Source organism: Neodiprion lecontei, chromosome 5, assembly GCF_021901455.1.
Source record: "Neodiprion lecontei isolate iyNeoLeco1 chromosome 5, iyNeoLeco1.1, whole genome shotgun sequence".
Lineage (NCBI taxonomy): Eukaryota > Metazoa > Arthropoda > Insecta > Hymenoptera > Diprionidae > Neodiprion > Neodiprion lecontei.
The window spans coordinates 16,737,278-16,765,009 of record NC_060264.1 but is presented as its reverse complement, the minus strand read 5'-3'; the positions used below and the strand labels follow the sequence as shown (position 1 = coordinate 16,765,009).

Sequence of the window (27,732 nt, the reverse complement as noted above, 5' to 3'; positions counted from 1 at the left end):
CACCCGAACCTTCCGTATCGCCTCGACTGCCGGTGAACAGGGAGATAAAAATCCTCCCGACGGCCGGGGGGACCGCTCCTCAAGGAAGAACAAGCCGCCCGCTCTATCGGATGCCGCAAGGATGGCGTGAAGGGCAGACCGTAGCCTGCCATCTTCCGACTTACCGGCCTGGTGGCGGACCGACCCCAAACCACTACGTCCAGATTGATAAAGCCATCGTTCCGAGGATCGACACAGTCTTCCTGTCGGCAAGGACTAATTGTGTGGGTCGTGGTCCACGGTTTAGCCAACCGTCTGACGGCACGACCTCGGGTACAGGCAGCCGGCTACTGCCTGTACAAAAGCCGGTGGAAGTGAACAGTGAGGCGTCACTCTCCACTCGGTAACTTTGAACGAGAGGCATCCTGTGTATGCCTTTGTCAAAGAAGTCCCCGATGATAGGCAACCTGGACAGTAAACTGAAGCAGCTACTAAATCGTACGAGTTGGTGTCAATGACGAAATCACGAGCAGTACATTACGCCATATCTAGCGGTAATTTTCGAAAACGCATGACCACGCCGTAACCAATATTCGCCACAGGGGGATGGCCTATTTGCGGTGGGGGTCAACCAACCAATGAAAGGGAAGAAGAATCACCTCACGACAACCGCGAGATCGGCAAGCCGATCTTCGACCTCCTTCTATTCTACGCTTGACCTGCTGAGCGACAGTTGTCTGTTCGCATTCTCCCGAATATTCTCTCGTTTTGAGCTACCGATCCTTTTTCCTCTCGTTCTATCGTTACTTCATTTACCGTTTCTCCACACCCTCTATCGTTGCACTATCGTTAACTTCTACCTATAAATTCAAGTCCTTTCCTTCCTTCTTATTTTCTTTTAATTATTCTAAGTTTTATTTGAAATAAATTCAGTGTTGTGTGCCTGAAGTAACCAACTAAGGTAAGGCTTCTGCCTCTGTATTGTATCGTTACGAAGTTGCTCATAATTTCTATTCTTTCTTATGGTACCCATCGACTTTGTGTGAATCATGGTCCACGGCTTAGAGTTGCAGTAAGCCGCCGTGTGACTGCATGATTTCAGTAATTAATTATTTTCGTGTCTGAGCGACCTCGTAACTGCCAAATAATTATTTCTTTTTTATTTATGACTTTTCTGACTATTTGTGAATCTCTATTAGCCTGCCTCTGTATTTTCTATCGTATTTTGAGCCCTATTGGCTTTACGTTTCATTCCCTACTTTTTTGTAATAGTGGTGTGCCTTATATTTTATTTCTATTACTGCTTATTATATTTTTATTCATTTTTGTGCCTATTGTATCGTATATCAAGTTCCTTGGAGTACAACCGAGCGTAGAATCAGCCTCTAAATATTACCGCACCTTTTTTTTCTATTGCTATTGGCAATTTTATATTATTTTTGCCTGTTATTCTTTTCTCTGTATCTCGTTAAGTTAAGTTCTGCGAATTATTCTTGATTCTTTTGTACTGCGGTGTATTTAGTGTATTTCTTTATTTTGTAAACTCTCCGAAATTCTCACTCTCTCATAATTTTGTATTTCGTATTCTCTCAAAAGTTATGTTCAGGAATTCATTGTTTAATTCCTCGGCTTCGTGATCATTATAAATTATTGACTCTATCGTTTATGAATAATTCTATCGAAAGTTATGTTCAGGAATTCATTCTTTAATTCCTCAGGTCCGTAATCATTATAAATTATCGATTCTATCGTTTATGAATAATTCTACCGAAAGTTATCTAGTCGATCGTTTGCGCTACCGATTTTATAAATCGTTAATGAATATCAATCTCTCGTACTGGTTATAGTCTATGGTAAACTTGTCGTATTATCTACCGAGCTATCGTTACCTTGTTTTCTACCGATTGCAGTAAAGTTCTCTCGTTTCTAATTGACAGAATAATAATTTTCTATATTGTAGAAATAATAAGAACCTGGTTAATTTTTCACCTTAATGTACATGAATCTGCTGTTCGTTTTCATCGTTTTTCATATATACAGATACGCTGAAATGCTTGTCAGTCAATGCTATAATGTGATTTAACTGTTATGTTTATTAATATACCAAGGACTTTCCAGATTACAAAATGGTATAATATAATATCGTTATCTTTTTTAGCGCCTTGTTGAGATTATTCAGAACTAGAAATCACATTCTTATACATCATGTCGGAAGTTTGTAATCAATAAACAATTATAAAAGTTACTATTCCGTCAAAAGACTGCTGTAATTCTTCGATTATAAGTGTTTTAATAAATGTATGATTTTCTGATAAACATTCGGAGTATATTTTTAAAAAATCTCTTATTTGTATTGCTTACATGTTTTTTTATCATCTACATGAGAATAACAAGATTTTTATAGAGATGACCGCATAGAAATCTGACTGTCATTCTATCTAGATAAATGTGGAGAGAAATAATCTGACCTCTGAGTACTTATTATCTTGTCCAACACTGCCGAGGACATGCAAGCACTGGGATTTTCCAGCATAACTACACAAAAATGAGATTTCTGTTCTATTCACCTTAAATAAAAAAGAAAAATTGGTATTACGAGCCTGTAAATTACTACTTAAAAAAGGTAAGAAACTGGAGCTACCTGTATACCTATTTTAAGTTTACGTAAATACGTTTATGGTATTTAATATCACTTGAACTTGTGTTTCATGTTTTTGGTAGACATATCACACTGGTGCGCATAAAATATCCAATGGTAGACTCGCAATTATACAGCTAGTTATATTCAGGTATAATATGTATTATATATGGGTGTGCATTAGGATGACCCTTGAAATAAATAATTAAAAATTTCTCCTAAAGCACATATCTCAACCTCAATCCTAAGCCCTTGTGCAAAGGGGGAATAGATTTTACCACTTGAAAAAACTCGGTTTTACCGTGTTTTCAGTTCATATTTTATCGCATAATCATTTACAAAAACATCTGTATCTGAAACAAGAAATTAATGCGCATCGATTTTACTACTTAGTAAAAATATGAGCATTGTCTATGGAGTATTCTATGCTAATTGTACATTATTTGAATCTAATTTTTTTCTTAACCTGACAAAATATTCCATGGATCAAAATATTGTAAAAAAATTTGTAAACTTTGCGCGAGTGATTTTAACACGTCCCATATCATACCGAGAAATTCATATGAATCGATGATTGATTTTGAATTGAGTATAAAATGAAAATACACGTTGGTTCTTGATTTTTAATCACGTTATTGTTACATAGGGCTGTAACACAGGATATATTCCATCTTAATTTTGAGTTATTTGAAAGAACGTCAGATTCAAACGAAATACAATTGACATGAACATGCCTATATGCTAAAGAATACATCATTGATGATGCTAATATTTTCACTATACAGTAGCCTTAATACTCGTATATTTCTCATAGTTACAGATTTTTTTCAAATATCAAATCCTGCTATGGAATATATAGCCAGTGCAGATACCGTAAAAACATGTACTTTTAAACAACGCCATTCACCCTTCACTAGCGCAATAGTTTACGGTTAATTGTAAGACAAAGAATTGTGCTTGGGTAGAGATTGTGCATTTAGTTCTTGAGAGCTAATTTGGAGAACAGCTCAGTTCAAATTTTTACAGGCCTATTTTAAGGACCTTTCTCGTGTACATTACGTCAATTGTGAGTGGAGTTAAATGTGCTTGGTCAATGAACCAGCATTCTCTGCGTCCTACACGCATCACATGAACTAGTTTTATCATAAAATTAGAGTACACTGAAGTAAATTGTACGAAGTCTGTCACCATACCTTTATGCGTATGTATTATTATTATTAGAGGAACTGTACAAAAAAGTATAAAACGTACTTTCGCCCACCGAAAATTGAAAACTTATGCGATTGTTTCAATCATGTGATAATACCGTAAGAAAATACAGTTATTTATAGCAACATTCTCAACATTAATCCATACGGATTATACAATATTTTGTTTTATTTTATTAGATTATACAATATAAGCAGTTTGGTACAACTAACAAGGGGAGTGTCAAACTTGGGAATCACAGATTTCCATCACTTTTATATATATTGTAGGGCAGGGTCCCCTCAATAAATATATAAAGCGGCAAGACGCCATTCGTTTTTATTATTGAGAAATTTCAACTCAAAGTTCTATATGTAAGTTAAGTAGAAGGAACCTTTTTACCGGTTGCAGCAATAGTTCCGTGGCATAGCGGTAACGCTCTTGCTTACTGAGCGACTTTATTTTTGATAATATTGATTAATTTGTTATTATAATTATTACAAATCCTATTTTTATCATTTTTTGTATTTTTTCCTAACTTAAAAATAAAAAAATAATTTATAGAAATATTAATTATTAATTATTTATTTTTGTATTAAATAATTTATAAAAAAAAAAAAAAAAAAGTAACTCTAACGGAACTTGAACAGCCGTTCGGTCCCTCAGTCAGCAAGATCGTTACCGCTACGCCACGGAACTATTGCTGCAACCGGTAAAAGGTTCCTTCTACTTAAGTTACATACAGAACTTTGAGTTGAAATTTCTCAATAATAAAAACGAATGGCGTCTTGCCGCTTTATATATTTATTGAGGGGACCCTGCCCTACAATATATATAAAAGTGATGGAAATCTGTGATTCCCAAGTTTGACACTCCCCTTGTAAGTACGAAAAGTAATCTGGGTTACTTCGATCGTGTAATTTCAGCAACCAATCGTAATACAACAGTATTCAAAGGGCCTGAGTCGACAATATATTCTATAATAGTTTAATAGGAAGACTGACTTTTTGTTCAGTGTGTGTACATGGTAAAAGTTGCAGTGGTAGACAGCGAATATAATAATTTTCAGATCCAAGTTTCTTCACCATTTCTTTTTCTGCTTGAATTATCGTAGAAGTAATTCGCAACTTCTAGCCCAATTCACCAGCCTTACTCTGACCTTCGAAGTACATGAAATCCTGTGAAAGCAATGATCACTTGTTAGTTCATAATATATCAAACGAAATATTTATTACAAAATAGCGTTGATAAAAAATTTCACTCCCAAGTTCCTCATGTTTTCCACTTATGCATAATCCAAAGAATTCTGACAAAATTGAATTGCACATTCTTATCCTTTGGAGACTATGATAACAAGTGTTTTTCGTCGCTTGCACTCAATGTTTTTACTTACGGCACACCGTACAGTCAGTACGCCAAATTTTTAGCTCCTATATAGCAGCACTGGATAGCTTTATTGAGGCACACAATAGATGGTAAAAATTGATATGAAAAGAATGTTTCTTTTACCTGGAAATTTCTCTTTAATAGAGAATTCAATCTCCAACAAATCCATGTAATGCAATTGAAATCTCCAAATACAAATATGATGTATACATATATATATATTTTTGGTGGAGATTGAATTTTCTATTATATATATATATATATATATATATATATATATATATATATATATATATATATATAGTTTCGGTACGTGATATATATATATATATATATATATATATGTATATATCTACAGGCTAGCGAACAAGATATTTCAGGATTTTTGTTTATGTTGTTTCGAGTATATTGACACCAGGCATGCAATCGGCGGCAAATTCGAAAGCATTTTGTGACAACGGTAGTGGAGAATTTCGACGAGGGAACACAATAGCGAGGCTACACCGCGAGCGGAGAGCCTCAGGCGAGGCTACGAAGAGAGCGCCAACGTATAAATATACACTTGTGGACAATGAATCTGAGACGGCTAATTTTTCACACTAGACAGTTAAGTTGGCCACTTAAGTTGGCAGCACAGGAAACGTACAGCGCCATAGTTGGCCGAGCGCGAAACAAACTTAATCTCAATAAACGTAACATAACCCATGACCGTGGAAATTAACCATAGAATATGTGTCAATCCAATAAGTCATTATCCCCGCGATATTCTAAGGTTAGATTCGACGGTCATGAGTTATGTTATGTTTATTGAGATTGAGTTTGTTTCGCGCTCGACCGACTGTGGCGCTGTACGTTTCCTGTGCTGCCAACTTAAGTGGCCAACTTAACTGTCTAGTGTGAAAAATTAGCCGTCTCAGATTCATTGTCCACAAGTGTACATGGTATAAGGATTAAGGTGTGCTCGATAAAGGACTGGATTTCGTACAAGGTCGCACATTCGGCCAGTTGACGTCACAGTAAGTCATAGCAAGCCTACAGCGCATGCGCACGTTCAAATTACAACATAACCTCAACTATAACTTCAATAAACGTATAAACAAACATGGTGGGTCACACATCGCGTTGACGCGCATCGTTTCACGAATTCAATCAAATGTTCAGCTGTTCGGTTAAGGGCTGTAAGAATCGAGGTAGGACCTGCAGAGGTAATGGTACATTACGTGACAAGTGCGGGAAGTAGGCCATATCTGCCCAAACGAGTTATGTATACTATTGTTGTACACAAGTTGTGGTAAGTTCGCGATAAGATCTGATAAAAATGGCATTGGTATACAAAGAAAAGCTAATATGACCTTTTGTAATCAATGTTAGTAATCCGAGCATCGCCTTCGCTCCTTAGCGCCGCGTTTGTTTACATCGATTATATTCTGGTAAATACACAGTGCGCAGGAGTATGTTATTACAATCCTAGAGATCGCTGTAAAGGTAATATTCACTCACCGCACGTTCCGCAGGCACGGTAAAACGAATTTACCGCACGCTGTGTAAAAAAAAGTATTCACATTTCCACTATGCGTGAACTGAAGAATTCTTTTTGAATTGACCGCTTGTTGCGATGTCAACTGGCGGAACGTTTCTATTGGTTCGTCCGAAAAGCTGCTTTGTAGTACATCCACGGTCGTGTATACAGGTCTGGGTACTCCGTCTAAAAACCTGTGCCTCTAACTGAGGCCCTTATTTCCAAATTTCGCCACGTCGCTAGTGACGGAGGGGCATGCGCGCAGTTATTGCGTAGTTGCATTACCCGAGTACACCGGAGCAAAACTTAATTTGGCCTATCCATCTCAAGGACGGTTAGTATAATTAATTACTGGCTCATCGCCCATATGTTCGATTTAAGGTTTTAATTTTTGTGTTCGACGAATTATTCAAGATATGGATTAACTTTTCATTACAGCCCCGCTAATACATGCGCGCGTATATCGCTCTGTCTCTGTCACACACGTGCCCCCGAGATTGCAGCGCTCCGCGCTTTTGCGGCCAATGTGGGACACATGTGCCTCAGATAGAGGCACACTGTGGGGTATACGAAATATATGGGAGTGCCCAGAACAGACCCCTGACACCCACCATTGCTCGTATACTGAAAAATTGTACGCGTTTTGTCCCCGTTTTTTAGTTCCTCTACGTGGCGCTAGTAGACTTCTGACACGCACACTGCCCTCGCTGAGTTCCGTATAGTTAGCAGATAAATATAACAATTATTATTTTTTATTGTTACCCGAGTAACTATACGGAACTCCCTCGCTGACCGCGCGCAAGCTTGACAGACAACTACTAGCGCCACTAGCGGTCGAAATTGGCGGCAGAATCGAGGGACATTTTGCGAACCACTTTTAGCAGCGTGTGTCAGGGGGCTGGCCCAGACCTGTATACACGACCGTGAATACATCTTACTCCTTACACCATGGCCAACGTAGACCTCTGCCACGAGGGAAACCGAGGCGGACGAGATTTCCGTTGTTGGCCAGCGAGCCGTAACCTCTCCTTAAAGCGCCAACATCGTACAGCCTCGCGAAGCCATCTCCACACCACTGCCGAACGATGGAGTACCGTCGATCGCGACAGCCAATCAGCGTTCCGTGACAGCAGAAATCGACGTTAGCGATAAGCTAGCCTTTAAAAATGTTGTAATCCGTGAAGCAAGAAATTCTGGGGAATCTTTCGCGACTAATTGCGCCTATGTTCGAAGCATGTGGAATTTCGGCTCCGCGTAGCGAAGCTGAACATACAGAGTCCTGGCGATGCTGGGAAACGTGCGAAATAGTTGAAAAGTATCGTTAGAGAGACGTGTAGCGAGCGGTAGCTTAGAGGTGTTCTTTGTTCTGTTTGTTTTCTTTGCGAAGAAGAGACTTGGGTTATCCGACTATGGGGTTGGGAGCTTTTTGATGTGGTTTCGTCGCGGTACGCGCTATCAATTCCCTAGCGAACCAATTTCGAGATTGATTTAGATCGGCGGACCGGTTGACGGTTGGCCATTTTGTAATTGCGTTACGACGATACTCAAAATTCGTTTGCTGATCTCCTTGTTTGATGGCCGTAGCTTGAGTTTTCGCAATAACTCGTAAAGTCCACTTTGTTGAAAATCTAGAGTTATTAAATTGCGTGCAGTCAAATGTCGCTGCACGGGGTCTAGTCGCACTAGCGTGTCACGTCTCGTGTAGGTCGCGTATCGCCGCATGTGAGCGCTCAGTTTAGCGGTACGACTATTTAATTTTGGGTTTTGCTCGCGTACGAATCGGAGTTCGGATGCATCGCGATTAGTCATCTTAAGTTATAGTTATTAAATTGAAACTTATTTTTGATTTCCGATACTAAATAATTTTGCGATTAGCGCCTTATTTTAGTAAAGGACGATCGCAGTTAGTGCGTTCGAATAATCCCTAGTTTTTGGGTTTCGGCAATTTTATTTATTATTGAGAGTGCGACTAGCGCAATTAGGATTAACATTTCTTTGATATTTGTTTGTTCTTAACTTTGTTTCGTTTATTTATTTTTTTGTTATTTTCGATATCACGGGAGCGAATTTTAAATTATTTGACTTTTTTTTATATCGCCACTATTACCGAATATATTATTTTATTTTATTTGTGTTAAATAGCGTGTTGTTGTCGAGTGTCGCTCTCTCTCTCCAAAATCACCCCTCCGCTCTCCGTGGTACTGAACTACCACCAAGTATGTCAGCCGAGGTTTAGCGGAACTAAGGATTTCGAGACGTGTTCACGCCAGGCGCCCAACAGAATTTCGCGATATCTTTTATAAGATCAATTTTTCCAGCTTACATCGCGGTTCACCAAATTATTGCGTACATGGTAGTTCTCGGTTACTTCTCCAGGTGGCAGTGATCCAGCAAAAATCCGCATCACACATATATGAATTTTTAACATCTACAGTGTACCTCAATAAAGCTCTCCAGTACTACTATGCGCAGTTTCATGGAGCTTTATACCTATATATATATAGTTTTTTTTTTCTTCTCCTGTAGTTTTAAGTAGAATCTGCTTTTTTATTCTCTTATTCTTATTTTTATTCTCGGAAATTTTATATTCTACTAAATTGGGCGTAACCATTTTTACTGTTCCATCAACAGTTGACGATATATTTAGCAATACCCATGATTGGAAACCTTGAAGCGCCATAAGTAAAAAACTGTGCACTACACAGAAAAAAGTCCCGTTTTTTATCAGCTACAGAAAAATTTTCGCTGTTTTTTTTGTGCGATGCACGGTTCAAGAGGTATTTGATTAAACGTGTTTTCCGAGATGACAGCTATGGAGTCCAATCCCAAGTGAAGTTTAGAATTTCGACGGACCAGTAATTCGAAATTTTTATTAACGGTAATTCAAAATATCGAAAGGCATTGTCAACAAAGAACTATGAAAAAGACATAAAAGAATTGAAAATGTACAATTGCGAAAATAAATTTTAATCGAAAATAAAAGTTGAAATATGCATCATAGCGAGGGGCGAAATGTTGAATCCAAGGAATATCAAACGTCCAATAATACGCGCACTTCCGACCGACCGACCGACCGACCCCCCTCCCCCGAATCCAACTTGAATAATTTACACTCAGGGGACACCCACAAACATTGTGCAACAAGAATATAAATTCTGAAGAAAATTGCAGAAAAGAAGTACCTGGCTAACCTGGTTAGCGCGCTGTACTTTCACCTCTTTGGAAGACAGTTTTCGTTGTAAATAATAATTGGAAGACGATTATTATTCATTCGTACGTGACCAGAACTGAATTAGATCAAAACTTCAGCTTTGAAAAAATGATTTCATTATGGTAACTTTGTGCGGGCTTCATGCGAGTGGAAGACGCACTACGTTGTACACGCGAGTTGGTAGACTGGTTTAATTTCAATCTTGACATTGTCAATAGCTCATAAACAAAGTTTGTTTGGGAAAATGAGTTGAAAATCTTTGTTTTTTGCGACTTTCGAGATCGCCGTCAGACTTGCCATTGTGGTGATGCGTTGGAAGACTATGACTACAATGGTGCATATGGGGTATTCCACTAGGTATGGATCAAGATCGGAAATCAATTCAAACTTTTTTCTGTGAAAGTAATGATCGAAAAACAAAGCCATGATTTTTTAAACATTTTTTCGTTCATGCATATCTGAGATATTACCATTTCAGAAGCGACCATTTATAAAATCTGAAAAAATTCAGGAAATCCTAGAAAAATATAACAAAATTTTCTGGCCCTATTCGAAGCTGGAGATTTGATCACAGCAAAAGATCGATTTCGAAAATAGTGAAAATTTCAAAAATCATTTTTCGAATGCCTTTTTCATATGAAAATAAACAAAAAAGTTTCCTATAACATGGGTCGAAAAAAATATATTAACAGGTTTACGGTATGAAATATTTATGAGTAAGAATTTCTTCTCTGCATGCACGATGTAAGGAGACTGTAGTGTGTAGATGTTATGTTTACCCTTTTTGAATCCTTTGCTTCCGATGAGAAGCCCGTAAGACGGCAATGCCGTCTAATAAATGGGATGCGGGTGTGCAAATCATTAATCTACGAGAGAATTTTGTTGAAAATATGTAAATTTGAACAACTGGTGAATTTGAAAAATTAAATTAGGCTAGGTGGTCTAGTGGAGTAAGTCTCCGGTAAAGCATCGCTAGATACCATGTTCGATTCCTGGCTCCGTCGTTAATTTTTCAAATTCACCAGTTGTTCAAATTTACATATTTTCATGAAATATTTATGTTCCAGATACATATTACAATGTTTTATATATCATAGTTATTTGATTATCTTATGAGTAATATCAATACTTGATGCAGAATAGCGACGAGCAATAACTTTATTTTCGGTTAGTAATGGAATGACGCAATGCATTTGTTGCGTGTGTGGAATTCTACGCGCGTTATTATACTTTGGTGTTACGAACTAGACTGTGTTTGCGTACTAGTGTTGTATAAAAAAATTCTACATTGTGAATGTTCACCTTGCATTATTCGTATAATGTTGTTGCGCTACCTAGCGAAGACTTAGGTAGTTACTATTTTTCGAGTTTAACTCTGTAAATATATTTTTTTTCGACCCATATTATAGGAAACTTTTTTGTTAATTTTCATATGAAAAACGCATTCTATGAATAATTTTCGAAATTTTCATTATTTTCGAAATCCAACTTTTGCTGTGATGAAATCTCCACCTTCGAATAGGGCTACAAAATTTTGTCATGTTGTTCTAGGATTTCCTGAATTTTTTCAGATTTTAGAAAATAGTCGCTTTTGAGATGATAAAATCTCAAATACGCATGACTGAAAAAATTTGAAAAAAAAATCATGGCTTTGCTTTTGGACCAGTACTTTCACAGAAAAAAGTTTGAAATAAATCGGAAAGATCAATTTCCGATCTTGATCCACACTTCGCAGAATATCCCATATGTATAGCACATACAAAAAAAAATATCAAGCTTGCGGATATTAGTCACAAAAATCAGTCCCCAGCTCTCGGACTACTACATCATTTCATAAATCTTTTCGGCGTTACGTCCGTCAACAACTCGACTACTTTATAATTTTTAACAGGAGGTCGTACAGAAAGTAGGATTTGTGGCATGTGCGCGCATAGGCGTACACGCCTTTGGCTCTTGCAGCACTTTACACACGACAAGAAATCCCCACTTTATGCAAACTTGCCAGGAAAATAACTTGTGCAACTCACAGACAAAAAGCAGTGAAATAGAATTTCTTTCGGGGCAACACTGTAATACGATCTTGGAATGTATTTGATGGGGATTTTTCATCAATGCAACTTCAAAACGAACGAAGTAAAGCATAAGTAATATTGAACAAAATTTTTCTTACAATCAGGAAACATGCACCAAGGAGAACTGCCTTTATTTTGACATCCAGATCGGCAGGGAAACTGATCCCAAACATATCCGAGTCCGTGAATAATTCTCGTGCAAATCCAGACCACTTTTTGGAAATTCGACCAACTTTGTGCTCGCCGTCAACTGAAAGTACCTGCAAATAACGATTAAAGATGACGTTTTAGAGATGCCGTCAGTGAGTCACTAAAACCACCTTTAGTTCATTTCTATAAGATCACTTATAGTATCTTATTGGGATTTTGTCATTTTTCCTACTCTTTTGCCCTTTAAGTTCAGAAAATCTCATCAGAGCTTCGAATTATTTTTAGCGAATATTGGCAATCACAGAAACTTCTCTACTTTTGAATCTCAGTTTTGTCGCTGTAACCTCAAGTTGGACCGAAATAGTTTCTTCAAATAAAATAAACCCCTCTAAAGTTGAACGTGATGGGAGAATTTTTCAAGGTCGCTTAAGAGTTCGATTCTTATCCGAAAAACTTTTTCAACTTATCCATTTTACAGCTCACACCACAAATTTTTTTTTTTACAGTCCAAACTTATAAAGAGCGTCCAAATTTCACTGGAATAATGAAAATTCAACGGTCACTCAATATCGACAAACAAAATTATATTAATAATACATAATTATACTCATCCCGACAGTCGCCGTTTATATTTGTGTCTACTCAATATGGTTGAACAAAACCCCTAAAAATATGAATAGATTCCACTCAAATCTCGTGCGGATTCAGAGATATCGAGTAAGAGGAAATATAGGGGGTGAGAGTCGGAAGTAGTAGACATATTTTTGCATTTGGACGAAATGATTCCCTTTAAACAATATTTTACAATGGAATTTGAACCGTTTTCACGAATTTGGAAGATGGAAAACTCAGAGGTTGAGAGTCGCGAAATTTACAAAAGTTAGAATATAGTTTTTTTGGTAAAGGTTCTATTTTCCAGCGTCTTGGAAAATATTTCTTCAATAAAATTAATTCCAGAGGTCTTTTTAACCCCAAAAAATATAATTCTCACTCCAAATCGAAATATTGCTAACCTAAAATTGCATAACGTTTCAGTTCGCTGTCGTGCGGTGCTGAGCTGCACCGTGTAGGGCGTTATATGTACTCTTTCTCACGGTCCAATTTTATTTTTTTCAATAAAATACCGGCCGATTGAAGTAGAACTTGGGGTTTTCGTTTAAAAAAATTTTTTTCGTGGCAAAATTTAAACTATCCAAGAATATTGTCCCTAGGTTTGAAGTAAATCGGTTGAACCGTTTTTGAGGTAGGTATTGTGGACACGGCAAAACATGTTAACGAATGAAATGGCTGACGTTATGGTCATTAAAAGTGATTTCTATTAATTCATTTTCTATTTTATTCATAAAAATATATGTAACCGAAAACTTCGGCAGATTCACCAATTCCGTATAAATTCTTTGGAATACGTTTTAGGTCGTTTTCATTTGCTAGGTCTATACTCTGTCCAGCGAGAGATCGACCCACTTACAAAGCTAAACGCGTCCACTTCGGTCAAATCCCGCCCAATGCGCCGCCCATTTTACCCACTCCAGGTTACCGAACGGGTCTCGCAGCTGGCCAGATCCAGCTACAGCCGACACAGGTACCCAGCTACTCAACCTAACAGTTAATTTCAAACTTAGCGGTTGATTTCAAACCGTCGAGGGTCAGTTGTTACAAAATAGCGAGTGAGTTCACAAACTTGTGAAATTTCAAGTAATAGTCCAAGAGCTGATGACAAATTTAGAGAAGGTGTTTTGCCCACGTTAAAATAATACAAAAACTACACTATTACTATGGGTGCATCTGGAATGGTGGGTCTGGTAGAGGTATTGCGGTTATTTTGCTACTGCGCAACCTATTAGATTTGAAAAAAGAATAAACTCAAAAAATATTTATTGGGCAAGTTGAAATTTTTTTACCTATTGTTTTAGTAGCTGTATAATATATAAATAATAATCCCAGACTAGTTTTTGAGTTTTAAAGTATGACCTGACCCCCCCGAATTTATTTAATTAATATAGCCAAAAAATATACTTTAGGCATCCTATAATTTTTACGGCATATTCAATAAACAATTTAAAAAATACATGTCAATTGCCAGACGATTTGAATGGTTTTTAACAATCCCCTGACGTCAATAAAGATTAAAATTTAAATAAGTGCGACAAAAAAGTCTCAGTTGTAGTTACAAGTGCGAGAGAGGTAGTTTATTCACGCCTGCTGGCAGCTGACGGGGCTCCTGGGACCTCGGCCTGTGGTTGGTCGCCTCAAGACCACGTGACCATGTGACCACCAGAATTGGGCAGCAGAAATTACTTTCGTCATTTCATTACCCGTAAATTACAATTACTGTGAATAACTGTAATATTTAGTAACTAATTACAATTGCGGGAAATAATTATAAATTTTGATTTACCAATTACAGTTAGTATAAACAATTGTAATTTTATGATTATCAACTACAATTACTCGAAATAATTGTAATTTTTTTGTTGTCAATTAAAATTACTTGAAAAAATTGTAATTTTTTTGCTACTAATTACAATTACTTGGAACAATTGTAATTTTTCTGTTATTCATTACAATTAATGGAAATGATTATGTTTTTTTTTCAAATTTCAATTGTTTTTCATAATTTATTTAAACAAATTACCTTTGGAAACGTAATGTCGAATTCTCAACATAATTTCAAATTCCGAAAACATCGGGAACTTCATGGAGCTTACATATTCACATTGACTGGTCAAGCAAATTATTTAAACAAATTAATTTTTCAAAGTAATGTGAAATCCTTGATCAGCTACCCAAAAAACTTTGGTAACCATAGCCCATTCACATATTGACTGTAAAAGACTCGTTCCGATCACACCATTTGAATACTCCAAAAACGGAGTAAATTTATTTGTCTATTTGTTATTATTTCACAGGAATAACGTTAGAGAAAAAAATTCAATTGGACCACATCGTGTGGTTTACAATTACTCAAAAGAATTTTAATAATGTCTGATTTAATTACAATCACTGAGGATAATTGAAATGATTTCTGATTAAATTCCAATCACTGAAAGTAATTTTAATAAACTTTGATTAAATTCAAATTACTCAATGTAATTTTAATGAAATCCAATTCAATTTCAATTACTGGAAATGATTTCGATGGACTCTGAGTCAAATACAATTATCAAAAGTAATTTCACTGAACTCCGATTCAATTATTATTACTGAAAATAATTTTAATGAAATTCAATTTCATTAAAAATTTCCTTAGTGATTTGTAATTGTTAATTTTTTATTACAATTTTGCCCAACACTGGTGACCACTGCTTACCGTGAAACTTGTACTCAGCACACACAGCAGAGTCTTTTAGAGTATTTTTCATAACGAGTTTATACAACCACGTGGAAGATTAGTTTGATATTGTTAATCTTCTATCATAGTTTTTACTGCAGTTTTTGTCGTTCTGGGTATCAAGATTTATCAATATGTATATATATATATATGGACCAAATATCTGTGGATATAGTTAAAATAATTTAGTATTTTTGTAGTGATGTCAATTATTTTAATAATTTTCACAAAATTAATAAATTATTCAAGGTAATACCACACATACCTCACATAATACTCCGTTTAGCAAATCTACGAGTGCAAGGAATTTAATGACACGTTGGTATCAAAGAAAAAAAACTTATGAGCTTATATATTTGTTATTTATTATTGAAAAATTAATTACTCTAAAATACTCTGCTGTGTGTGTGAGAGCGAGTTTCATAGTAAATAGTGGTCACGTGGGCTTGAGGCGACCAATCACAGGCCGAAGAGCCAGGGGCCCCGTCAGCTGCCAGAAGGCGTGGATAAACTATCTCTCTCGCACTTGTAACTACAAGTGAGACTTTTTTGTCGCACTTATTTAAAATCTTTATTCACGTCAGGGGGTTGTTAAAAACCGTTCAAATCGTCTGGCAATTGACATGTATTTTTTAAATTGTTTATTGAATATGCCATAAAAATTTTAGGATGCCTAGAGTATATTTTTTGTGATTATATTTTTTCAAATCTATTAGGCTGCGCAGTAGCAAAATAACCGCAAGAACTCCACCAGACCCACCATTCCAGATGCACTCATAGTAATAGTGTTGTTTTTTTATTATTTTAACGTGGGCAAAACACCTTCTCTAAATTTGTCACGAACTCTTGGACTATACGATATAATGAGCCCGCGATGTTCATATTATTTGACCTATTAGTTCTGTTACACAGCGTAGACTATTGGTGCAGGACACAAATGTAGGAAATTATAGGTACAATACTTGAATAGCGAGCTCCGCTATTCCCACTCGATTCCCACTCTATTACGCGACGTTGTGTCGATCTCTCGCCGGACAGAGTATAGAATTAAATTGAGGAGTATTATTCGTTATTTTTCAATTTTTAAAAATTAACTATTCCAAATAACATTTGGTTGAGCCAAGGCACGTACAAATTTCACTCCTGGATGACTACTTTGTGTCAGAACATACAAGAAGTTTGAAGCGGCATCGTTAGGTGAGAAAACGCTCGGTTGCAAACCTTAGTCGTTTTATCAAAAGATTCGAGATTATTTTAAGTCCACTTATAATAATCGTAGTTCTCTCAATAGGGGCGTGTGTTAATGATATTTTTAATATGATGATATTTTTAACATTTTGATATTTTTAACATTCTGATACAATAGCCATTTTTCATCTGATCGTGAACAAAATATCCTTGCGCGTGCTTATTAATCATGATTGATATACGTAGACTGCCAGCTGGCATCTATGAATAACCTTGGCAAAAAATTTTTTACCCTCTTTTTTCTACCCTCAATTGTCACGGAAAAACCCGAATTGACGATTGGGGCATGTAAGATAATTTTTCGGTAGATACAAGCCTGCAAAATTTTCTAATAGAACTGATTTCGGAGAAGTAAGCCCACTCCCTTTCAGGCCAGTCGACTTTTCCCTTACAGTTTTATTTATTTATTTTTTTTCCTAGTGAACATACAAAGATGCGGTTGACGAGATATTATTTTACAAGAAGTAAAGTATTTGAAACAATGAAAAATAACAGTTAAAAAATTTCTTTATTCCCGAACGGGCAATATTATCTCTATGTACGAATTATTCAAACTAATTGTTAAACTATTATTTATACCTAGATATAATATACTTACGTCGAAGTCAATATCAAAACATGAGCACATGCATATGGGGCCTTTGATACTTAGAACGCTGTCTCCACTGGCATCGCAGATCGAGAAAGAAGGGCGGATGGGATTCCAGTTCTGTACAATGGAGCCGATTTGAACACCGTTAGAAGATACCTCCAGTTCCTGATAAACAACAAGTGACACCATGAATAATGAATATATGAAACGTTTAGAAACAAGCAACTTTAGGCTGGCCATGACTCGGCCCTCGAACTTTCCATTCTCACACTGCAAGCCCGAAGTACACAAAAGAAATTTAAAAAAAACGATAATATTGAGTTCGAATTTTGAACTACAAATTCAGATTCATGATTAACGATATGAAAAACCTCATATGCCATATTAAATAAGACACGACGATTTTTTTATATTATTTTAAACCACCATTACAAATTTTGGAAGTCTGATCTTGGATTCGCTATCGGTGACCCAAAGGATTTCCGCCCACTGATTCCAACGAAAATCCGAATTTATTCAGATTTTTTCCATCATATTTGATTCGCTATTTTGGTTTTCGAAAATCTCACCTCAGATTCGTGATCAGCCACCCAGCAAACCCGTGGGGACCAATTTTCATAAAGATCCAAATGTTATTAGTTTTTTTTTCAGCATATTGCATACGCCAAATTTAAATTTTGTAATTCTGACTTAAATTAGACTTCTCATTAGCGACCCAAAAAACCTTGCGGTACCAATTTTCATTAGAATCCATTTATGTATTCTCAAGATATCATTGTTTTTATTTTATTCTTTGGAATTTAGTTATTTAAATAATTCAAAACGTCCTGAATCGATTAAAGCCAGAATCTAATCAGTTCTAAGTTTGGAAAAGCCGCGTCGATAGAGAGGAAAATCATTGAAATTCGGTAACTCGTTCTCGAGGTATCGTCGGACGAAAAAGTTGATCACACACATACATACATACATACATACATACATACATACATACATACATACATACATGCGTACATACACACAGCCGTCCATCCGAAAATGGTTGGAGGTGATTCTCTATATCTCGAAACATCGAGATCTAGTGAAAAGTCAACTTTTCATTTTCGAGGTGATTACAGTTATTTCCTTTTTTCTCTGAAAACAGAGAAAAAAGAGAAGTTAAAAATGTGTACACATTTTAATATATGTAATATCTATTAAGACAGAGGGTATAAATAACTAGTAAGGCCATAGGGAGATAAGCAGGGTAAAATGGCTTTTGCGAATATCTCAATACCATTTTATGGATAAGTAGCTATTCAAATACTGAAATCCTGAAAATATCAGACCTCAATATTAATTTGTTTTGGAGACAAAAAGAAACTAAAAAAAAACTAAAAAACATGAAATCATTTTTTCCTCAGGACTTTACCGATTTTATTGAAAATTTAATATGTTATTCAGGAAGTCAAGGCACAATGGACAGATTTTTAGACGAATAAATTCATGATAAAAAAATGATTATCTCTTAAATTTTTGTTTTTTATTGTGATCCTGTTCGAGCAATATTATGGAACTAATATTTTTACATTCATTATAGATTCTTCAATCACTTGTATTTATTTTCAACATTTTCTTAACGGTACGGCGTAGTTAAAAAAAATAAAAAACATTTTTTTTCTAGAACAACTGAGTCATTAAATAAATTTTAGCTGTATTATTCCAAATTGTACTCGTTTTTGATATAGGTAATATATTAAAATAATTCACTTATATTAGGTGTGAAAAAAAAAAATCTTCAATAAATTAATGATATAAAAAGTTGCAAAAAAATTTCGTAAACTTACTTATCCATAAAATATCATTAAGATATTCGAGAAAATCATTTTTACCCTACTTCTCCCCATATAGCCTTTTCCCTAAGATATAACGTATATAATATGATGCCAAGTACAATCGCTGCACAAATTGTGAATCGTAAAATACATTGACATTTCTTATCACCGAGAAAAATTATCCCTGAGTTTTTCATACTACCAATTTTTCAAGTTCAACAAACCTTCATCATGTACTTTCCAAAAAATTTTCAGAAAAACATTCAAAACCCTTGAGAATGTCATGAAAAATGCACCAAATTAACTAAAGATTTCACTGGACTCAGTATTTTTTATTGCTATTGTTCTTGTTCGTCAGAGAGAATTTTTCTAACTTACTAATTAGGGAAGGCTGGCGTGGAAGGTAACAGCGCCGATTACGGCCTTTCAATTTTTTTTATGATATAAATCGTTCAACTGTGGATTGTATATTGTTTTGACATCAAATAATACGACTAACCAAAATTTAATTTATAATTTGGGGGAACTTGTTATTTTATTACTATTCGTTAATTTGCTTAATCTGTTCGCCTGTACAAATAAGGTTCAATATCGACAGCTTATAACTATACATCGGGATATCTTAGATCTTCATATATTTAGTGCTACCCTTAATATGTACGCCGTTTAGCCTTTCCGACTCTTGTTGCAGATTTCGCATACGCTTATCATAAATGTGCACAGTAGCTTGACTTCTTGTGTCGTTTCTGCGCTTAATATTTCACATAGTTTGTTTATTAAATGTTGCTTGAATATTCGTTAAAGACGTTGCCGAATATTTTTATTCGGGCATCGTGATAGGCAGAATATTCAAGCAGTAAGTGGGGCAGGTTTTCTTTCTGGGAAGCCACATGCTTTAGAGTAATCACTATTCAGGTTTAATTCAATGCGCGCATTATTTATTAAGATTCTTACCATTTTTGATATCAGGCGACATTGAGTTACAACTTTTGTCATAGGAAGCGGAGTTTTTCTATTTAAGGGGGTATTCTAGTGTAGAAATTTGAAAAAATCGATTTTTTTTTTTTTTTTATATTTTCAAAGCTTAACCTTTTAAGAATGTGTCCTTGAAAGGACAAGTCAAAATTTCAATTATTTTCAGAGATATAGCTATTTTAGTGACACGTCTTCAATACTGGCTCGGCTGGAACGAATACTTTAAACGCGTTTTTCTCAAAACTACATTTTTCAAAACGGTTGACATGATTTCTCAAGTTCTATTGAACCGATTTACTTGAAATTTGGTGAGAATCTTCTCAATACATGTCTCTATCGCACGAACTATTATTATAACGAAATAATAATTTTTACTATTTTTAAAAAATTCAGAAACGTCCAAAAAAGTCAAAAAAAACGTATTATTTTTTCGGACAGCCGTAATTTGGCAAAAAAAAATTTTTTTTCGACTTTTTTTTGGTTAGTACGATAGCTGCATTTATGTAGATTAATAATCTTTTTTTTTTTTTTTTCTGATTTTGAAAATGCTTGCAATCGTGACAACATTGGCGCGCAATTTTTTTCGTACCCCCCACTTCAACAACTCATAGCACTTTCAATTTTGTATTTTTTGACTTGTTTTTTTTTTTTTTTTGTAATCGTGAAATGATAATAAACGCCTGATAAAAAAATGGATAGTAAAAATATTTTTTGTTTTTTGTTTATAGCACTTCAAAAAACACCTCAAATTCATGCCTCTACACTAGAATACCCCCTTAAGTAAAAGTTGTCGTTGACACCCCGTACTATACATAGTCAGGGGTACACTTGGGGACAATGCATCTGAGATGGCTAATTTTTCACACTAAACAGTTATGTTGGCAACACAGAGAAATCTACAGAGTACAGCGTCATAGTCGGCCGAGCGCGAAACAAACTCAATCTCAATAAACATAACATAACCCATGACAGTCGAATAAGTCAACAAGTCATCATCCCCGCGATATTCTAAGGATAGATTCGACGGTCATGGGTTATGTTATGTTTATTGAGATTGAGTTTGTTTCGCACTCGGCCCACTATGGCGCTGTAGGTTTCTCTATGTTGCCAACACAACTGTCTAGTTTAAAAAATTAGCCGTCTCAGATTCATTGTGCTCAAGTGTACAAATCGAGGCTTGACGACTTACTGATTCTCGTTATCATCAATGATCAGCAAAATTGATTTCTTTAGGTATATCTTTCAAGGAATTCTATTTTATAATCTGTTATTTCGTTTGTACGGGCGATGTTTTTTTCTGTTATTCAAGCCTTGATTTATTATTATGTGTTTTAGTTGCAGAAACGTGTTGTATTCAACGATAACTTGATTGTTATGTTCAAGCGATACTAATCTGAAGAGCAAAATTTTTGGAAGCTTGGTAGATACAATGCGATTTATTTTTTCACGCCAATTCATCCTTATTTTTAATGCATGAGCGGAAATTAGACATATCCGCACTTCGTTTCGAACTGTGTAGTGAGCAATATTTTTTTCTAGTATGATGTCTGAATTTGGTCTATCCGAGGGGCTATTCACTCACGAGTATACTCGCTTCTTAATTACCTTATTTAACTTATTTTGTTTATCTATCCAAATATTCGTCGGAAAACTATTCAAAGTGTGAATAGCGTAAATAGTAGAGGGCTTAAGATTTCACCCTGTAACACTCCTGCTGTAACGTCTACTTTTAGGCCGATGGGGCTACGCACGGTAATGGTAACATTATCGTATATGTTTTTACAAACTTGTATAAATTTGGACCTTGTGACCATCAAAAATAATTTTTTCCACAGCAATGAGTGTTTTATTGAGTCAAACGCCCGGACAAAGTCGTAAAAAAGGCGTACCTTTCTTTTTAGTCCAAGAGCTAGTAACACGTGTTTCATGAAGTGTTTGATGCACCTTGAAATTTTGTGCCATAGCATCTACCGGATAGGTGAGCAGGTAAACAAGTGTTGGCTAGCCTTACCTGGGGACACCAGGTACTGCGCACGGGAGAAAGGTGTAAAAAAATTTTGCCCAAAAAAAGTATTTGTTTCAGAGGCCAACAAACAGAAATCAAAATTTATAATCACATAAAACACAAAAATTAATAAGGCAGACACTTTTGAGGGGGTTAATATTTAATAAAAACACCCTCAAGTTGTTTTCTTTTAAATACAAAATAAAGTGTTTGATTCACGCTGATATTTTAACAGCGTCTTAATTCATATAATAAAAAATAATTACAAAAAGGCAGACACTTTTTTGGGGGTTTAATTATCGGAAAATATAAAAATAAATATTAATTTTAATAGAAAGAGATAGGCAGCGCGTAGTCGTGGATGTGAGTGAGAGCACCGGTTACCGGCGAAGCAACGGTGTTTCTCTGCGCTCTCATTGGCTGTTGATCACGTGTTCTTGTACAGCTGTACTGACTACACATTTTCAGTAAACATTCTATCCGTTGTTGTGAGCACATGTTTTTGTGATTTCTTTTATGCGTGTGTAAATTTATTAATTATTAATAACAAAATATGTGAATTGGATATCTTTTAATGTACACTAAATTTTCGAGTGAACTATTCTTTTAGAAAAATGGAAGAGGAGTGTCAGGAACATGTGTCTGTGTCATGTGTTATATGTAAACAGAAAGATGCTGAAAAGGTTTGTGTTTTCTCTGAGACATCTTTAAATAAATGTCGAATAACATTGAAAATCCGTCAAGAATGTAATTTGAAATACAGTGGTGTAATTCTACCATCGGTAGTAGGTTATCATCAGCTGTGTTACGCCAATTTTACAAGTATTAAACAACAATACAAGAAGAATTTGTCAACAATTTCTCCAGAGACTCCTTCTGCGTCAGGTATTGTACAAAATTCAATTACGATAAAGTTATACTTAATGTACAGTTAAAATTTTAATATTAAAATATATGTGTACTAACACATCAGCTTTTTTTTTTTGTAATTCTATCAAAATTTTTAAATTAAATGCACTTCATAATTTTTGCGTAACATAATATATAAAATAAGGCAGCTGCACGCATTTATCTATTACTAATGATATTTACCTAGATTTTGCTAGAATAATCATAACAACTTCTTATTAAGGTTTTATTTCTTTAGGTATTTCCCCATGAAGTGACAGAGTTGTCGAAAATGTTGGAACTGAACAGACGGAACCTCAGCTTCTGGAGGGTGTTGGTCACAAAAATAATGAAGATTGCCAGTCTGCTGAAACCAATGAAGATCATCAGTCTGAAGTTCAAGAAAGTTCAGGTCAGAGTTCTGAACATATTACGGCAGATGTTGATGCAACATCAAAAAACACCGATCTTTGTATTTTTTGTAAGAAAGTTCGCAGAAAAGTTAAAGGCCGGCACGAGCAATTATATTCTATGGAAAAAGAAGCTCTGTTTAAAACTCTTCAACCATACAAAGAATTCCTAGAAGAAACGGAAGTATATCGACAATTACAAAACTCAGTAAATGTAAAAGCTCACCGTATTTGCCGAACTGAATACGTAAATTCTTTACGTCAATATCAAGATAAACCTAAAGCCGACTATCATAAAAAACTAAAATATCGCGAAGAAGCTTTTAATGAAGTTTGCTCTTTCATTGATGAAAATATAGTTAAAAACAAAAAATGCATCTTTTTTTCTTTTCTGTGTAACTACTCTATCGATACTTTAAAGAAATTAAGTGCTGACAATGGAGAGGAGTTTGATGGTGACTTGGGTAAGAGTTTCTTCGAGAAAAAATTAATGAAAAAATACGTGGATTTACTGCAAGTTACAATTATGCATCACAAAAAAATAATTGGGCCTAAGGGTCGTGAAATTGACGAATATTTATTTTCATTCCTCAAATGAAGAATCAGAGGACAGTGATGAAGAAGACGAAAATTAAAATTATACTTTAATTTTCAATTAAGTCTACGCGTATCACCTATATTTTTTATAACTATAATGAATGAATAAAATTTATCATTAACACTAATCATAGGATTTTTAATAGTAACCCCAAGCGTCATTATTTTTTTCTTAAATGTGATAAACTATAAATGCTATTTCTTTCATTATCATTATTATCATTATTATTATTATTATTATTATTATTATTATTATTGTTGTTGTTGTACTATCTTGAAAGATTAAAAGTTTAAAAATAAGTTATTAATCAGGATAAACATATATTTCTTTTGATGTTACTCCAGAATTTAATTTAAAAATGTGTAGTCAGTACAGTTGTACAAGAACACGTGACCAACAGCCAATGAGAGCGCAGAGAAACACCGTAGCTACGCCTGTAATCGGTGCTCTCACTCACATCCACGACTACGCGCTGCCTATCTCTTTCTATTAAAATTAATATTTATTTTTATATTTTCCGATAATTAAACCCCAAAAAAAGTGTCTGCCTTTTTGTAATTATTTTTTATTATATGAAATTAACACGCTGTTAAAATATCAGCGTGAATCAAACACTTTATTTTGTATTTAAAATAAAACAACTTGAGGGTGTTTTTATTAAATATTAACCCCCTCAAAAGTGTCTGCCTTATTAATTTTTGTGTTTTATGTGATTATAAATTTTGATTTCTGTTTGTTGGCCTCTGAAACAAATACTTTTTTTGGGCAAAATTTTTTTACACCTTTCTCCCATGCGCAGTACCTGGTGTCCCCAGGTAAGGCTAGCCAACACTTGTATACCTGCTCACCTATCCGGTAGATGCTATGGCACAAAATTTCAAGGTGCATCAAACACTTCATGAAAGACGTGTTACTAGCTCTCCGACTATTTGGGTTGACAGAGATATATCTGGGAAATAGCGTTTAAGACAAATATGCAGTCGACCAATGATCATTCAAGTTCACACAGCGGAATATCTTTTTTTATATCTATATTTTAGAGACAAGCGTTTGCAATAAATGTTTCATGGTTTGCAGGGGGATGTGACGCATTTTCCGCTTGTTCACATAAGATGAAAGTAATATCTTGCTGGATCATGACTTTTTCGTTGCGGTCAACTTTTTGTCTTTTAAGGTTGCATCTTCCCCCCTCTGTCTCAACAGATATCACGCTCTTATTGGTTGTTTTATTATAACTCTTTCTTGTGGAATATTGTTTGACAGTGCCAGTTCGAGTTGCTTGAAGATGGCTGCTTTATCAAAGAGTGGTTTTTTTCCAGCGTGGAGCAACGAATTTAATTTGAATAGGTTTAATCTTGCATGGAGAGCATTTACCCAACCTGTATGCCGTACCGATATAGTGTTCAGGCATGTTTATTCCAATTTGCTTGAAGAGATTCATGACAAACGTCATGAGGACGTTGTTTGTCTTTTCACTTTCCAGTACTTTGATGATTGTCAAGTCCACGAAGTCAAGTCGTTTGCTCTTTCTGTTTTATCCAGGTTCGTTAATATCAGGTGTATTTGCTCGATTTGTTTTTATAGTTCCTGGTTGTTCCTGTCTTGTGTTAATTCGGGAATTTTAGTAAACCCAATGTCTTTATGCACTGTTTCACTTGTAAGCTTAACAGTTGTTATATCGTCCCAGATTTCCTCCAATATTTTTTGAAGTTCCTCGGAATTCATTTTGTGGGGGCTCCTTCCACTTGGTTGAGTGGTGCAACGACCGCAGTTTAAATCGTAGAGTCACTGTTAGATTCTGTGGATCGATTCAGTAAATAAATACTCTCTTTTATTTATTATTAATAAAGAACAATTTAATTAGTCAATAACTTTGACGGTAAACTCATTTAATAAAGACTACATTGTGTCATGAGAGTCGACGACGAACAAGAAGGAGCAGTAGCAGTACAGACTCTCTCATCGATTCTCGATCTCACTAATACTAATACGCGCCGTATGCGCCTTACCTCTACTGCGCATACTGGGCTCTATAGTAATACATAGTACATAGTATGCATATATATAGTATTCTGAAATTACATTCTCAACAGTCACGTTTGTGTATAAGTCCTGTTTGGTGACAAATTATGTTTTTCGAGTGAGAGCGATCGTAAACACGTCCGCGTCGCTAAGCTGCGAACTCGAGACCACCCGGTTTGGCGGAATAAGAGTTGATTATTTTTTTCACTGCTGTTTAAATTATGGATTTAAAAGCTTAGCAGGTACAATTTTACACAATTTATTGATTATGGAATATTATTGCAATGCATGGGAGATCATAAAACTAAAATATCGTAAAAAACGCTTATTCCAATACACTATAACTACATCGCCTACACAATATGTCAACGTTAATTGTGATTTAGACGTATTTACCTAATGAAAACACACTTATCAAAAAGACTTCAAACCAACGTCAAACTTACCATCTACGAGTTACACTGTAAAGTGACCTCAATTTACATGAAATTCGACTTCTACAATAATTTACTAGAATTAATTGAGTATGGATTGTAAACCAACGTTCGATTGCGATTCACATTTGTTTCAATAGCTCTTCATTATTTTATTTCATTAAAAATACTTTCTACACAAGCCATTTTTATGTTCAGTAATATCCCATGAATATTCGAATTTTCGAAACATCATGTTACGTCCGACGTACCGCCACACGTCTTCCCCATCTATTGTTCCTACTTGCTAACTCTCCCACATTTCTTATATTAACGCTACAGTCTCTATCCAGTCCTACTGTCTCCATCCAGCCTCACTCTACTCGCTATCGCCCTTACTCATTGTCATCTAATTCCATTCCCCTCACTCTGGATTCTCACACCTTTTCTGCACGCATACACTTCGTGTCTAAACTCACTGGTATTCCAACTTTCAACAAGCACACAGCTCACTCAAAACCCTACTCTCTGCAAACACACATCTCTACTCTACATACAATTGCATTTGCCATATATTTTCAAATGAGCCATCTTTCGACCAACAAGGAACCATTATTCAATATCTTATCCAATACTTTCAGATGTGGTTGCTTTGAGCAGGAGGCAACCCATTTAATAATCCGTAACGGACATAACACTCATAACAAATTTTTTTCGATTAATCACTAAATATACGTTATATTGCACCCCGGGGACAAAGGTGACACAACTCAAAAATCGGCGATTTTCAGTATGGGCAAAAAAAGAAAAATCAAACCTTCAAAAGTTTGGAGTTTAATCCATTGATCTTTGAATGAGACTATATTAATATTAAAGAGTTCATTTTCACCCAATAGAATGATGCGAATGAAAGTTGGTAGAACTCTGAAGGGACACTGTTTATGATAAATGCGGTTCAAAACCGGTTCGCTGCGATAACACCATTTTTGCTCTCTAGTGGCAAGTGTCGCAACTATACAAGTGTCACTTCGCATGGTTATAGATTCGAATATCGGCAATCGAAATGTAGTATTAACTCAAAAACGCCGATTTTTGACTTGTATCACCTTTGTCGCCGGGGTGCGGTATTAAACAGAAAATTTGCGTACACATACACTATATGCCCATACAATTAATGACTTACAGAAATTTCAGAATTGACGCTATTTTTTGCCTACTTTTTTGCATAAAATATTAAGCTGTGATGGAATATTTGCTAAGTATTTATCAACCAGGTATACTAAAAGCACGCCAACT

At 35.4% G+C, this 27,732-nt stretch overlaps 1 protein-coding gene across 2 annotated transcripts in view; it reads right to left on the bottom strand.

Moving 5' to 3' along the window:
• Positions 1-4,692: 4,692 nt before the first annotated feature.
• LOC107219358 (phospholipid scramblase 1) overlaps positions 4,693-27,732 on the bottom strand; it is a 79,817-nt gene continuing 56,777 nt past the window's right edge. For both annotated transcript variants that reach the window (XM_046741480.1, XM_046741479.1), the window contains exons 5-7: positions 17,321-17,479; positions 12,092-12,253; positions 4,693-4,983 (exon numbers count right to left, since the gene is read on the bottom strand). In XM_046741480.1, the coding sequence (XP_046597436.1) occupies positions 4,936-4,983; positions 12,092-12,253; positions 17,321-17,479 (369 nt within the window). In that variant the 3' untranslated portion in view covers positions 4,693-4,935. The remainder of the gene's footprint in view (positions 4,984-12,091; positions 12,254-17,320; positions 17,480-27,732) is intronic.